The 14,826-nt window shown below is 33.9% G+C and overlaps 1 protein-coding gene across 2 annotated transcripts in view; it reads left to right on the forward strand.

Moving 5' to 3' along the window:
* The window catches only part of SCFD1 (sec1 family domain containing 1), a 112,951-nt gene that overhangs the window by 14,889 nt on the left and 83,236 nt on the right, over nucleotides 1-14,826 (forward strand). For both annotated transcript variants that reach the window (XM_061394067.1, XM_061394068.1), the window contains 5 exons: nucleotides 4,239-4,361; nucleotides 5,811-5,898; nucleotides 10,754-10,843; nucleotides 13,421-13,476; nucleotides 14,440-14,525. In XM_061394067.1, coding sequence (XP_061250051.1) covers nucleotides 4,239-4,361; nucleotides 5,811-5,898; nucleotides 10,754-10,843; nucleotides 13,421-13,476; nucleotides 14,440-14,525 — 443 coding nt within the window. The remainder of the gene's footprint in view (nucleotides 1-4,238; nucleotides 4,362-5,810; nucleotides 5,899-10,753; nucleotides 10,844-13,420; nucleotides 13,477-14,439; nucleotides 14,526-14,826) is intronic.

A 14,826-nucleotide genomic window follows, 5' to 3' on the forward strand; every position in this document is an offset into this window, starting at 1 on the left:
GCCGAAGAATTGATGCTTTTGAACTGTGGTGTTGGAGAAGACTCTTGAGAGTCCCTTGGACTGCAAGGAGATCCAACCAGTCCATTCTGAAGGAGATCAGCCCTGGGATTTCTTTGGAAGGAATGATGCTAAAGCTGAAACTCCAGTACTTTGGCCACCTCATGCGAAGAGTTGACTCATTGGAAAAGACTCTGATGCTGGGAGGGATTGGGGGCAGGAGGAGAAGGGGATGACAGAGGATGAGCTGGCTGGATGGCATCACTGACTCGATGGATGTGAGTCTGGGTGAACTCCGGGAGTTGGTGATGGACAGGGAGGCCTGGCGTGCTGTGATTCATGGGGTCGCAAAGACTCGGACACGACTGAGCGACTGATCTGATCTGATTGTCACCCCCAAATAAAATCTTTTTTCTTTTAGCAAGGGAGAAGGGGAAATAGATACTAGATAGGTACCTAATAGTGTCTGCAATAAGTCACAAGCTCTTTACCTTTTGACTGTTGAATCAAGTTTCTGTTTGTTTGTGAAGGTCACATATTTTGTGTCCTATATAGCTAGTAATGCCCAGCTTTCTTTTACCCTGCATAAACTCCAGTTATGCCAATTTTTGAAGAAGTACAGTTTATCAGTCCTTTCCTTTTTTCTTGTTTTTAAACAGCTTTATTGAAATATAATTCACATAACATACAATTAACCCTGTTTTAAAAAAACAGCAAGACAGATTTTATTTGAGCCTCTGGCATTAGTGCAGAACTGAGCTCAACTCCAAATACAGCAAAGACAATTGGGGATTGATAGCCGATGGGCAGGGTGAGGGGCTCTATGGATGGGAAATTACTAGGGGGAATAATCTATTATTGAACATTTTCATCACCTTAGCTATTACATCCCCAACTCTAAACCCCCAACCCTAAGGTACTGTTTGTTTCTGTACATTTGTCCATTCTACATGTTATGAATAGAATCATGTATATTGTTTGTTGTATCTGGCTTCTTCCTCTTGGTGTAATGTTTTCAAGATTCATCTATACTGTAGTTGTATCAGTACTTCTTTCCTTTTTATTGCTGAATAATATTCAGTCATTTGGATATACCGGATTTTAACCATTTATCATCTGGGTTGCTTCCACCTTGTGGCTGTTATAAGTAATGCTTCTGTAAACATTTGTGTACAAGTTTCTGTTTTTATTTCCCCTGTGTCTGTGAACACCTAGGAATGGAACTGGTGCATCAAATGATAACACCACAGTTAACCTTTTGAGGAATTGCCAGAGTATTTTCCAAGGGGGGTTGCATCACGTTTTATTCCATCCAGCAGTGTTTGAGGGTTCCAGTTTTCTCCAGACCCTTGCCATCAATTTTTATTATTTGACATTTGATTATAGCCATTCTAGTGAGTGTAAAATGGTATCTCACTGTGGTTTTGATTTGCATTTCCCTGATGATTTATATTAAACATTTTTACATGTGTTTATTGGCAGTTTATATCTTTAGAAAAGTGTCTATTCATGGTCCTTATCCAGTATTTAATTGGGTTATTTTTTTATTATTGAGTTGTTAAAGTACTTTATATATTTTGAATACTAGACCTTTATCAAGTATATTATTTGCAGATATTTTCTCCCATCCTGTGGGTTTTCCTTTCACTTTCTTAGTATCCTGTGGAGCATTAAAAAGTTTTACTTTGGCTTTAAACTTAATTTTAAGTTTATTTGTTCTTAAGTTGTTTGTCAATGGTGTCATATTTAAGAAACAATTGCCAAGGCTCTGTTTTCTTTGAAGATTTTTATTGTTTTGACTCTTATATTTAAGTCTTTGATACTTCTTGAGTTAGTTTTTATGTATACTGTAAGATAGTTGTCCAACTTCATTCTTTTGCCTGTAATTTCCCAGTTTTCCCAGCTTCATTTTTGAAGAGATTATTCTTTCCCCAATGAACAGTCTTGGCAGCTTGGTCAGAAATTAATTAAATAAACTGATTTATTTCTGGACTCTTGGTTCTTTTTCATTGATCTCTGTGTCTGTCCTTATGCCAGTACCACACTGTCTTTAGTCAGACTTTGTAGCAGGTTTTGAAATTGGGAAGTTAAGTCTTCCAACTTTGTTTTCAAGATTGTTTTGCCTTTTCTGGGTCCTTTGAATTTTCATGGTAATTTTAGGATTAGCTTGTCAATTTTTATAAAGAAACCAGCCTGGATTCTGATAGGGATCTCACTGACTCTGTAGATCATTTGGAGAGTATTGCCATCTTAACAGTATTAAATATTCTGATCCATGAGCATGGATATCTTTCCATTTACTTAGATCTTTTAATAATGCTTAGTAGTGTGCAGAATGTATGTGTTCACTTCTTTCGCTAAATTTATTCCTTTGTATTTTTTAATACTATTGTAAATGGAATTTTCTTTCTTTGGCTGTGTCGGGTCTTAGTTGAGGCATGCAAGATCGTTGCATCATGGGGGTCTTTTGTTGCGATGCACAGACTCTCTAGTTGTGGCATGTGGGCTGCAGAGAACTCAGGCTTCAGTAATTGTGGCACTCAGGCTTAGTTGCTCTGCAGCATGTGGGATCTTAGTTCCCCAACCAGGGATCAAACCCACATCCTCTGCATTGCAAGGTGGATTCTTAACTACTGGACCACCAGGAAGTCCTGGAATTACTTTCTTAATTTCATTTTTAGGATTGCTCACTGCAAGTGTATAGATACCCAGTTGACTTTTATGTATTGATCTTGTATGCTGCTTTGTTATTCAGCTTCTTTTGAAATGTCTCCATCATTCTTTGATCATTTCATTACTTTCTGACATAATAAAATATACCAGTCTCATTTTATACTTCTCTGTCCCAGCCCAAGAATCAGCCATTTGTTGGTTGCTTTTTGTGGAAAATGCTATTTAGAAATTGGTGTTTGTCTGGAGAAGGAAATGGCAACCCACTCCAGTATTCTTGCCTGAAAAAGTCCATGGACGGAGAGGAGGCTGGCAGGCTGCAGTCCATGGGGTTACATGAGTGAGCACACATGCATGAGGGTGGAGGGAGATGGGTTGATAGCAATAAACCGATAGAACTTTAAAAACAAAAAAAAAGAGAAACTGGTGTGATGACATCATTGCTGCTAGAATGTCACAGTTCTTAGGCCCTATCAATGGAAAGAGCTAAAAAATATATGTGTATCTATATTTAATGCTTTATATCTTCCTACTTTTCTCTCTAGATAAATAGACAGCCTTCATAATTCAGTTCAGAAGTACAGGATTCATTCTGGCTTTTCCTTTCTCCCTTTATAAATTGATCATTTCTTTCTCTGACAGTAAGAAACATGGCTCCCAATCTCCTCAGTATAATTACTTATTTATCCATTCTCTCAATTCTCAGTTTTAAATCAATCTCCAGTCTTCGTTGAAATGCTGCTCTGCTCAGCTACCTCCCACACACAGGCACCAGACTCTTTGCTTTTCATATTTCAGCATTTTCAAAAATCATATGTATCTTAAAATTGATGGTGTGTTTTAGAATTTTATTGGCAGCATTAATTCTTCCTTAGTACTATGGAAAACAGTGGTGCCTGTTAAAATTGACCCTATACTAGATTTGAAACCATATACATATTTAAATATGAGTTTAAGAAGATAAGTAAATTTGATTTCAGAACTGACATAACTATAAATGATGCTATTTTTGGATGATCACGAAGGAATACTTCTAAAATTGATCGTTAGAATGATAACATTTCTGTGTACAATCATCACATGACTAGAACAGTAGAAGGTGATGTCTGCCACATACAATAAGCATTTAAACTATGTAAGAAGGCAGAAATCCTGGAGTAGGTAGCCATTCCCTTCTCCAAGGAATATTCCCAACCCAGGGATCCCGAACCCAGGTCTCCTGCATTACAGACAGATTCTTTACCATCTGAGCCACCAGGCAAACCCTTTAAGAAGAACATAGGTACGCTATGTGAAAGCAGTTTTGTGCATTATTTTAATGAATAGGATTTTATTGATAATATAACTTTAATTATTAAAATATGTTTCAGTTATATCTGGTAACCAAGTAACCAGCACCTCTTTATAAATTTGTTTTCCTGGGATACTTTTTTTCTATGCTTTGTGTAACCTGTCTTTTGAACATGTATATTATCCTCAGAAACCTTGCTCTTATTGCAGCTAAAAGATTTTTAATTTGTCATCATCCTTTATACTATCCTGTAAGAATGAAGTATTCATTGTATTCATAGGATCTTCGAAATCAACTCTATGAATCATATTATTTAAATTTTATTTCTGCTATTTCAAGAAGTAAACTGGAAGATATTGCAAATGCGGCATTAGCGGCTAGTGCAATAACACAAGTAGCCAAGGTAAGATTTTGGTTGGCTGACATTTTGTTAATGTAAATTTAAGTAATAATCTGAAACCTATAGATCAGCATAGGCGTCTCATTTCAAAAGATCAGAGCAACCTAAGAAATAGACTCAAAATACTTCTCGAAAGAGTTTTGATAATGTAAATTATCTTCAACTTGGACTAGGCAAAATAAACCAAACTAAAGGAACTTATTGATTGATTAATTTGAAAGACAAAAGTAAAAAGCTGAATCATTTTTTGTTTTAGGCTGGGATTTGTATAATCTTTTTAGCTCAGCTTAGAAACAGTTTGACAGTTGTGTTGTCATAAGTTATACTCAGACTGTTTTGACACTGTTTTATATATAATCACTGTGTTGCTGTTGTTGTATAGTCACTGTTATGTCTAACTCTTTGCAATGCTGTGGACTGTTGTCCGTGAGGCTCCTCAGTCTGCGGGATTTCCCAGGCAAGAATACTGGAGTGGGTTACCATTTTCTTCCAGGAGATCTTCCCGACCCAGGGAATGAACCTGTGTCTCCTGCATTGGCAGGCAGATTTTTTACCACTGAGCCACACTATAGTCACCATACTATCTTCACATATTTTTTTAGTTAGGAGAGAGTATCCAAGGAGGCTGAATTGCATGTTATAAGAAAGAATTCACAACAGGCCAGCAATTCTATATCATAGTGATTTTTTGTCATGTTCAGCTCAATTGTAAATAAATCTATATATTCTTGGTTGTACCCCTGGTTTGGTTTTGTTTTGTTTTTTGGTTGTAGCCCTGTTTTGCCCTTTTATTTCTTGAATTTGGACAAGGTATAGCTGAAAATTCTGCAAAATGATGTAGGGCAAATAAAAGACTAAAGAACCATGCTTTTAATTCCCATTTCTTTAACAGATTTTTCATTCTTAGTCCACTACTACTTCTGATTAGTTCTTGAGGTTTATGTCTTATTATTCTTTCTGTTCTAAAATTTATCATTAGTGTCACATGAAATGATAGGTACAGTCTTTTATTTAACTATATTTAACATATCTCAAATAGTTTTCTTAGTTTTTCTCCTGATTTGTACTTCTGTAAAAACAGATCACAATGTAAAACCAGTTACTATGACTTTCTTAGGAAAGTGTGATTAAAATGAATATAAAAGTTAAAATTGTTTCTCTTCAAATTGATATCTATTCCTATTCCCACCACAATTTTTTAAAAAGTTTTATATATTCTACTTTCTGAAAATGCTACTGTCCTTGAAAATTTATTGCCTAGTCTTGTTTTCTTAATTGTTTTTTAATGTTAACTTCTCATTTTTGCCCAGTTAGGCAATCTGCAAATGGTATAATTTTTAGTTATTGAATATAATTAAAATTTTTTTAATTTTACCATTGGTAGATTAAATCAAATTAAATGTGTATTCAATAGTATAAAATTGATTTGAAAACCTTTTCTTTTGTTTCTAGGTTTTTGATCAGTATCTCAATTTTATTACTTTGGAAGATGACATGTTTGTATTATGTAATCAGAATAAGGAGCTTGTTTCATATCGTGGTATGTAAAAATAAGAATATTGTAATTCATTGTTAACAAAATGAACAGTGTACTGTAAAAGAAAAAAACAGTGAACATGTTTAGCACACTCCAAAACCAGCTTTGTTTACAGCACGTAAAGAAAACAAGTCTCAGACTGAATTCTGTCACATATAAACAACATTTACTAAATCTGTTTAGTAAAGCTCAGTGAAGCACAAATTATCTGACATTTTAGGTACCCCACAGCAAATTGCATGAATATTTCACTCATGGCAAGTAAGATAGTATTTTAGCAGTAGGATTCAGTTAATCTTTTAGTACTTTGATCTCTGAAAAAGAACAAGTTTACTTTGCTTCTCTGTGCAATAGTTTCCAAGTCTGTAAAACAGGAATAATAATACTATCTACCTCAGAGTTTTTGTGGGAGTTAAATGCATTCTTGTATGTTAAATGCCTGGAAAAGTTACTGACATTATTGTAAGTGCTCAGCAAAGGTTGATTATATTGTCAAGGTCAGACAACAGAGTCAGCAGCTACTGAAGTCCTATTATGAAATGATGTATAAGTACCATTTTCAAGTAGAGGTTGTTGTGCTATGCTGTGCATAGTTGCTCAGTCATGTCTGACTCTTTGCGACCCCATGGACTGAAGCCCGCCAGGCTCCTCTATCCATGGGAATTCTCTAGGCAAGAATTCTGGAGTGAGTTGCCTCCTCCTGGAGGAGGAAGATCTCCTCCAGGGGATCTTCCCAACCCAGGGATCGAATCCAGGTGTCGCCCGCATTACAGGCAAATTCTTTACCATCTGAGCCACCAGGGAAGCCCTGTTCATGCAGTAGTAGGATTGAGTACTGGTATTTGATCAAATGCTATCTAATCCTCTCTGAAGTTTGTATTCCCAGTTTTGATAAACTGACCATTTCTTGGATGTAGATTAAAATTAACACATGCACACACATACACACACAACATCCATACCACATTTTATTGTGTGTTGATTTTTTTTCTTTGTAAAAACACTTACTGTGAGATCTACCTTCTTAACATTTGTTAAGTATACAATACAGTATTGTTGACTTTGGTACAGTGTTGTATGGCAACTCTCTAGAACTTACTCATCTTGCTTTGTGCCTGTTGATTAGTTGTGTCAGACATTTTAAGGACAATTACAGCATATAGAGGATGTGATTAGCCAATTCATTGAAATCATTAATTTGGTACTTAAGGATTGAGATGTTTGGGGATGACTAGCGTTTAAGGGGTACTAACACAGGGATTATGTCCTTCCCATGGTGGCATTTGGAAATGTGTAAGGACAGTTTTGATTGTCATAATTACTACTAGCATTTAGTGAGCAGGGACTTGCGATGCTAGGTGTTCTGCAGTGTTTCAGCCATACTCACACAGAAAATTGTTCTGCTCAAAATGCCAGTTGTATCCTATCGTATAACAGGGAACCAGGTGGTAAACTCCAAAGATGAGAGAACATGAATCTTTTGGTTTTACCTCGCTCCATAGCATACCTTCTTGTTGAAATTAAGCAACATCTCCAAATGGGTGTAAATATTTGCTGAATTGTCCATGTAAGAGATTTTTGACAGTACTGTAGTTATTTATAGACATCTATTTACGTTTTACTGACCTTTAACTTAATTAACTACTCAAGTTGCTAAGTTTAAAACTAGTTTCCCTTCAACCTTTAAGCTAAAATTGTAAATATTGTTACAAAATTTACAAATATGGCTTTGTGAAAACAAGGACCTTTTCTTAATTCTTTGATCAATTGGCTCAGGTTGAACCAACTAAATTCTAGTCTCATTTAACAGACTTAGTCAGCAAATTTAATTTGTTACATTCCTTTAAACACTTTAAATTGCACTTGTAAATTCAGCATATTAAATTTTAAATATTTTTTAATTGATGTATAGTCGATTTACAATATTATATGTTACAGGTGTATAATGCCTCACAATTTTTAAAGATTATATTCCATTTATAGTTTGTATAAAATATTGGCTATATTCCCTGTATTGTATAGTATATCCTCATAGCTTATTTTATCTTGACTTATAATAATTTGTACCTATTAATCCCTAACCCTAGGTTCCCCCCTTCCCTCTCCCCGCTGGTAACCATTTGTTTGCTATCTGTAGCTGTGAGTCTGCTTCTTTTTTGTTATATAACTAGTTTGTTGTGTTTTTTAGATTTCACATGTCAGTGATGTCATGCAGTATTTGTCTTTCTGTCTGACTTATTTCATTTAGCATAGTACCCTCCAGGTCCATCTGTGTTGCTGCAAATAGCAAAATTTCATGATTTTTTTTATGGATGAGTAGTTTTAAGTTCTTCAGGTACCAGACCAGGCAACTTTATAAATCTAACAAACAAAATCTGCCCAAATATTTAAATAATTATTTAAAATAGTTAAATTTATAGTGAGTCTAAATTCATTAAACATTCACGCTTATAAATGTATTCTTATATCTGTCAACTTAAAAAATCACGTATGAAAGTATTACTGAATTTAAAGTATAAATTTATTAATTTTAAAGTATAATCACATGGTTAATTGTTCAGATTTCAGTAGTATAATTATAATGGTAGTGATAGATCATTCTCTACGCTCTCTACAATATAAGCTCATGTACTCCTCAGAATAACTTAATGAAGTTGTATATTAATATTATTTCTATTTTCTAGATGAAAAAAACTGAGGCATAGATATGAAGAAGCTTAATAAGGAAATGGCAAAACCAGGTTACTACACCCAGGCAATCACTCAGAGTTAGTGCTCTTTCTTAATCATTATGTAGTTTTGTGCCAAATCCGCTGAAACATTACAGGTGCTTTAAGTAGTTATTTTAAACAGATTGTTCCTAACATAAATCAAGTATATTGATACCATGGATTGAGTCTGCATCACCTGTTTTTTGTGGATTAGGAATTTATTCAACAAAGGATGCAGTGTTACCACCTCAGTTAGACTTAGGCTAATGTCTCAGACAAACCAAGTAGCTGTTGACAGTGAGTTGAACTTAGTGATGGACAGTGCTTTGACTGTTGAGGTCAGTTGTTTCAGAGGTGTGGGACTAGGGTATAAGACGTGAAGACTGGAGGTTTCCTACCAATTTTTACCTGAACCAGTGATTAATTTTAAGAGTTTAGTAAAAATAAGGGATAAAATCCTGGTCACTTTTTTCTCCTTTCCCTGTGTTGTTTTAGCCATTAACAGACCAGGTGTCAGAAATAGAAACTGTTGTGGCCACTATAGTTGCCAGCCTCTTTTGCTTTTTTGTTTACACTGGGTTGGTGTGCCTTGAATTTATATAATTCACGTTATGCCATTTCTGTCATCTGATTTGAATGGATGGCAGCCTGCAGTACTCAATAGCAGTATGTTTCCTCATCTGAATTATAAAGTCTTTTTTAATTTTTATGTTCTCTGCACGTACCATACTTTCTTTGAATGCTTTGATATGTCCAATTGGATTAATGTTTCCTCTCATGCTGATCACAGGTCATACTAAATTTTATATTTGTTTCCACATTCAGGTTGCTCGGAACCTAAAAATAGTATATAAATAATATTTTAGTCCAGTCAGTCATTTGACAAATAATTACTGAGCATCTACTTGTCAGACATTGGGCCTGCAAACTCAGAGAGTGGGGAAGATATATAAGGCAAGGTCTTTGACTGTCAAGGAAAGTCTTCACAGTGATGTTTCATAAAGTGTAGCCATGGCAAACTGTTTTTCAGATGTGGAAACCATGGCGTAGTAAAGTAGTCAGGACAGCAAAGTCTCTGGTTGTCTGTCTAGTGAGTAGACTTGCCATCTCTTTCTTTATTCTTCCCTCCTGGCTGCTGCTGCTAAGTCGCTTAAGTCATTTCCGACTCTGTGCGACCCCATAGACGTCAGCCCACCAGGCTCTCCCGTCCCTGGGATTCTCCAGGCAAGAACACTGGAGTCGGTTGCCATTTCCTTCTCCATCCCTCCTGGCTAGGGACCGTTATTCTATCCTTTTAAAAACATTTGAAATGTTGGCTGTTAAAGTTCCAAGACAGAAATGGGACAAAAAAGAAAAAATGTGTAGTCCCAGGAATCCTGAGGTGTTTGTCAAAATTGCAGATTTCCTAGAATTATCCCAAATCTATTCAATTGAATCCCTGAAGGTAAGGACTTAAGAATCTTTAATAACTTACAAAGAAACTTCTTTCTCTTCTCTCATATTCTTAGAGTGATTCTTATACTCGCTAAAGTTTGAGAACCACTTAAGTACAGTAGTACATCAGAAAAGAAATTCATACAATTTGTTACAAGACAAAGAAAATATACGTGATGTTGATCTTGCCATAATTGATTTCCATTGGCCTTTTCTAGCAGTATTAGATAATAAAATCTGTAGTTTCTTGAGGTCATCTAACATTTGTGAATAAAATTAAGGAATACAATATTTATTTTCCTGTTTGCTCTGGCAAAAATTTTGTGTAATATATGTGGTACTTTTTTCTTTTTTCTTATTAGTACTCTAATACGATACTATTAGAATACTAATTAGATACTATTAGATACTAATGAGATATTTATTAGATACTTATTAGTATTAGATATTAGTATTAGATACTATTAGATACTAATAAAAAAATACAATACCACTTATTACTACTACCGATATTGAGGGGTTTTTTTTGAGGTATTATAATTTTTAGTGGATATTTGTTCACTTAAAATTTAAAACAAAAAAGGTTTTACTTGTTTGAAGATTGCAAAGATTGTAAAACTGCCTACTGATATGTGCTTAGTAATAATCTTTAGAGTTTAGTAAAAATAAGGGATAAATTCCAACTTTTTTCTCTTTTACCTTTGTCGTTTTAGCCATTAACAGACCAGATATCACAGACACGGAAATGGAAACTGTTATGGACACTATTGTCGACAGCCTCTTTTGTTTTTTTGTTACACTGGGTAAGTTTTCAAATCTTTCTTTCTCCAAAGTAAACAAATTATTTAACAACTCATTTTAACCTGTTTCGCTGTAATGTGATCTCTTATGATCTGTTTGGATCTGTATAGGCCCTCTCCAGAGTTGGGATAAAACATACATTCCATACTTTATTAAAACCACAATTATTTTAATAATTTGATGTCGATCAAATTATTAAAAGAACTTAGCAGCTCTCTTGAGTTGTTGCCTTAAGACATCTTTGGTAATTGTGACTTTCTGATACATTGGTTTGCTGGTGGCTTCACCTGTGTGCCTGTTAAGTTTTCTTTTAATATATCATTTTGAAAAATTTCAGATACTCTTCTGATTAGATACATGCCTTTTAACCATTAAAGCAAATTCCTAAGGCTCCAGAAAACACTGAATTTGTATAACCTACTAATCTTATGTATTCTTGACTTTAAACATTTCTTTGGAATATCTCAAGTTACTTATAGCTACACTGTGTTTGATATCTACTATATGACTTTATTCTTCACTAATAATGGATCTGAATATTGCTTACATGTGAAATCTAGAAAAATGGTACAGATTAACTTATTTGCAAAGCAGAAATAAGAGTCACAGATGTAGAGAATAAGTTTATGGTTACCAAGATAGGAGAAAGGGGGTGAGTTGGGAGATTGGGATTGACATATATAAACATACACACACATACACATACACACACTATGTATAAAATACATAACTAATGAGAACCTACTGTATAGCACAGTGAACTCTACTTAATGACCTGTGGTGACCTAAATGGGAAAGAAATCTAAAAAAAGAGTAGCTATATGTGCATATATCTGATGCACTTTGCTGTACAGCAGAAACTAACACAACATTGTAAAGCAACTATACTCCAACAAAAAGAAAAAAACCAGAATGGATCTTTATAGAAACCTTCTAATTGCGATTTTAATTCTAATTTTGCAGACACTGAAAACCTTTCAGCTAAAATGATTCTCGCACTAGGTTAATAAAATTTGTCTCCATTTCAGAAATGAGAAAATTGAGAGATAGATGCATAACATACAGACAAAAGTTTGATAAGAATTTGCATACAGATTTTGGGGCTTCTCCTTTCTGTGATTTTTTTATCTTTAATTTCCAGCCCTAAACTCCAGGCTTTGGTTCCCCAGCTCAGTGAGTTTTCCGTTTTCTGCTTGAGCTCTTTCTCCTGTGTGCCATGTAAACTGAAAAGTACCCTCAGGAGGAAAGCTGGTTAAAAGTCTCTCTTGGTTTTTAAGCATTTTTCTTTACAGAGTTTTACCCTCCTCCACTTTCTACTTGCTGTCGATTGTTCTCAGTACCTTCAAATGGGATTGTTGTGGGTTTTGTTTTTTAAAGAACACACATGCATACCACTTTTTGTCATTAAACAGACATAGTTAATCTTTCTGTTTTTGCTGTCACACATATTTTCCAGAATTTCACTGATTGCTAGAGTTATTGTGGACATTAAGATTATTTTCAGTTGATGATAACTGTATTTTCAAAGTGAGGATAGATTGAAATAGAAAGTATGCAGGTCACTGAAGTGTTAGAGCCACATTTATTATGTAGAAAATTAGAAAGTGATCTTTCTCAAAGGAAAAATTGAAATTACTGCCAACCTGACATAGAAGATATCAATAATAAATTAAGTGAAAAAAAGTCAATTTAAGGACAGTATATAAAATATCCTATATACATGTCACACACACATACTTATTTTAAAAATATGTAGACTATAATCTGAAAGCATTCCTATCTAATTCTTAATGGAGAGTATTTTGGAATGCTGGAATCAAGAGTATTAACTTTATTTCTAATATTGAATTTTCTTAGGACAGACATAAAAATAGCTTGCCATCAGAAGAAAGCAAAGTTTTAAAAAAATGTACTAATATCTCATGTTTTTACTTTCACAATTGGCTGAGCATTCTTTGTATAGAATCTAAAATGCAAAAAATTTCAGCATATAAATATTACAGTGTTCTTAGTTTGTTTTATGAGATTTTGCAATTTGATTTTTTTGGTCATTTTAGGATTTCAGCCTTCTGTAAAACTTGGAATAATAGAAATTAAGAAGTCTAAAATGAGTTGGTTTGATAATAAATTGAAGCCAACTTTTAGGAGCATTGTATTAATACATTATGCAAAGTGTGTTTTCTACCATCTTTTTAATTAGTATTTTTTAAAAAGACTAATTTGTAATACAAAAAAATAACAACCAAACTATTAAACTCTTTTCAGTCAAGTATTAAAGTGAACCCAGTGGGTAGAGAATAAATTTTTTTGAAACTGCCTATAGGGTATCAAAGTGCTGATTTAGTTAGTCCATTGAAAAGATAGGGTCACACTGATTGGCCCCTACAATATAAAGATCATCTTTTTCTGACTCTCTGATGTTGTCTTCATTATGAGAAAGTCCATTTCCTCTCAAAATTATAAATCCTTACATGTGTATAGCCTTTTACACATCTTTTATATATTATTTGATGCCAGTGTATTTTATAAGTATTATAATTCAGAGCTGAAATCATTGCTAACGTCTGTTATTCAAATAGGTGCTGTCCCTATAATCAGATGTTCAAGAGGAACAGCAGCAGAAATGGTAGCAGTGGTGAGTTCATGCAAATACCCATTGGAGATAAATAACACTGTGTCAGTTGTGTTCCTTACGTCCTCAAGTGTTTTTGTTAATATTAAATATGTATACTAGTTATGGGTTCTGTATTAAGTGCCAAAGGCAAATGTTGTTTTGTTTTGTTTTTTCAATAACATTGGGATTCCACCAAAAACAGAAAGTAATCATTGTGATCTTATGATGGAGTAAAATTATTTACTCCAATGTGAATTTGCTCTACCAGCCCTGTTTCTTTTTTACTGAAATATATATTTCTCATTTACATTTGTCTAAGTAGTATTTTATACTTACTTGATTGCCCTAATCATTTACTATATACTTAATGTCATTTAACAAACATTTGTTAGCAATTATAGTCATTTTTTAAATGATGAAGTATATTTTGTTTTCTCTTAATACTTTCATTCAGTGTAAAATGAGCATTCAAAAATTGCTTTAAGGATTAAAAAATAAATAAGAGATTAGAGAAATTGTAGAAGTACTGAAAAGAAGGTAAATGGTATGGAAAGATGGAAGAAGATACACAAACATTTTTGGGTTTTATTAGTCCAGATGAATCGTTGACAACTAGAGAGCTGGTTTCTTTCACATATTCCATTTCTATTCTGGAGCCTCTTGTAGCCACACTGTTTAGACAGCTTCCTTGGTACAGCAGAGTTATGCTTTGGGAGAGAGGGTGAGTCATTACCTAAAGTAAAAATCATCAACCAAAAGTGATTGTTAGTGAGATCTGGTCTGAATCACAGTAGAAATAGCATTGGTCTTTTCAAGTCCAAGTTAGGATGATATTGTATAATAAAGAAGCTAAAATGTTAGAATTACTGTTTTATAAAAGAATTCTAAATTTCTTAGTTTAAAATTAAGAGTACATTGTGTACTACCCTATATAAAGTTCTCTGAATTATTCTTTAAGAGTTAATGTAAAATTTCGTTTTTCAGAAACTGGATAAGAAACTTCGGGAAAATCTGAGAGATGCAAGAAACAGTCTTTTTACAGGTGACACTCTTGGAGCTGGCCAATTCAGGTATTATGTTAGTTAATACACTCATGAAAATGAGGGGTTTTTGGTTGTTTTCCTTGTCTGATAGAATATCCTTATACTGGAAAGTCAAGATCAGGGTTTTGACTCAAATTGTTCTTAAAAATACAAATGTAATATTGTATTTAATTTACCTTCTTTTGTTGGAATTTTCTATTTTGCATTTTTATCATCTTTTATAGGATAAATTTTTCTGTTTAACAGTACCTGTGCCTGGTAGATGTTCAGTAAACATTTACTGAATGAATGAATATAGATTTCCCAGTAAGTTAATATTATACTGTGT

This window comes from Bos javanicus, chromosome 21, assembly GCF_032452875.1.
Source record: "Bos javanicus breed banteng chromosome 21, ARS-OSU_banteng_1.0, whole genome shotgun sequence".
NCBI lineage: Eukaryota > Metazoa > Chordata > Mammalia > Artiodactyla > Bovidae > Bos > Bos javanicus.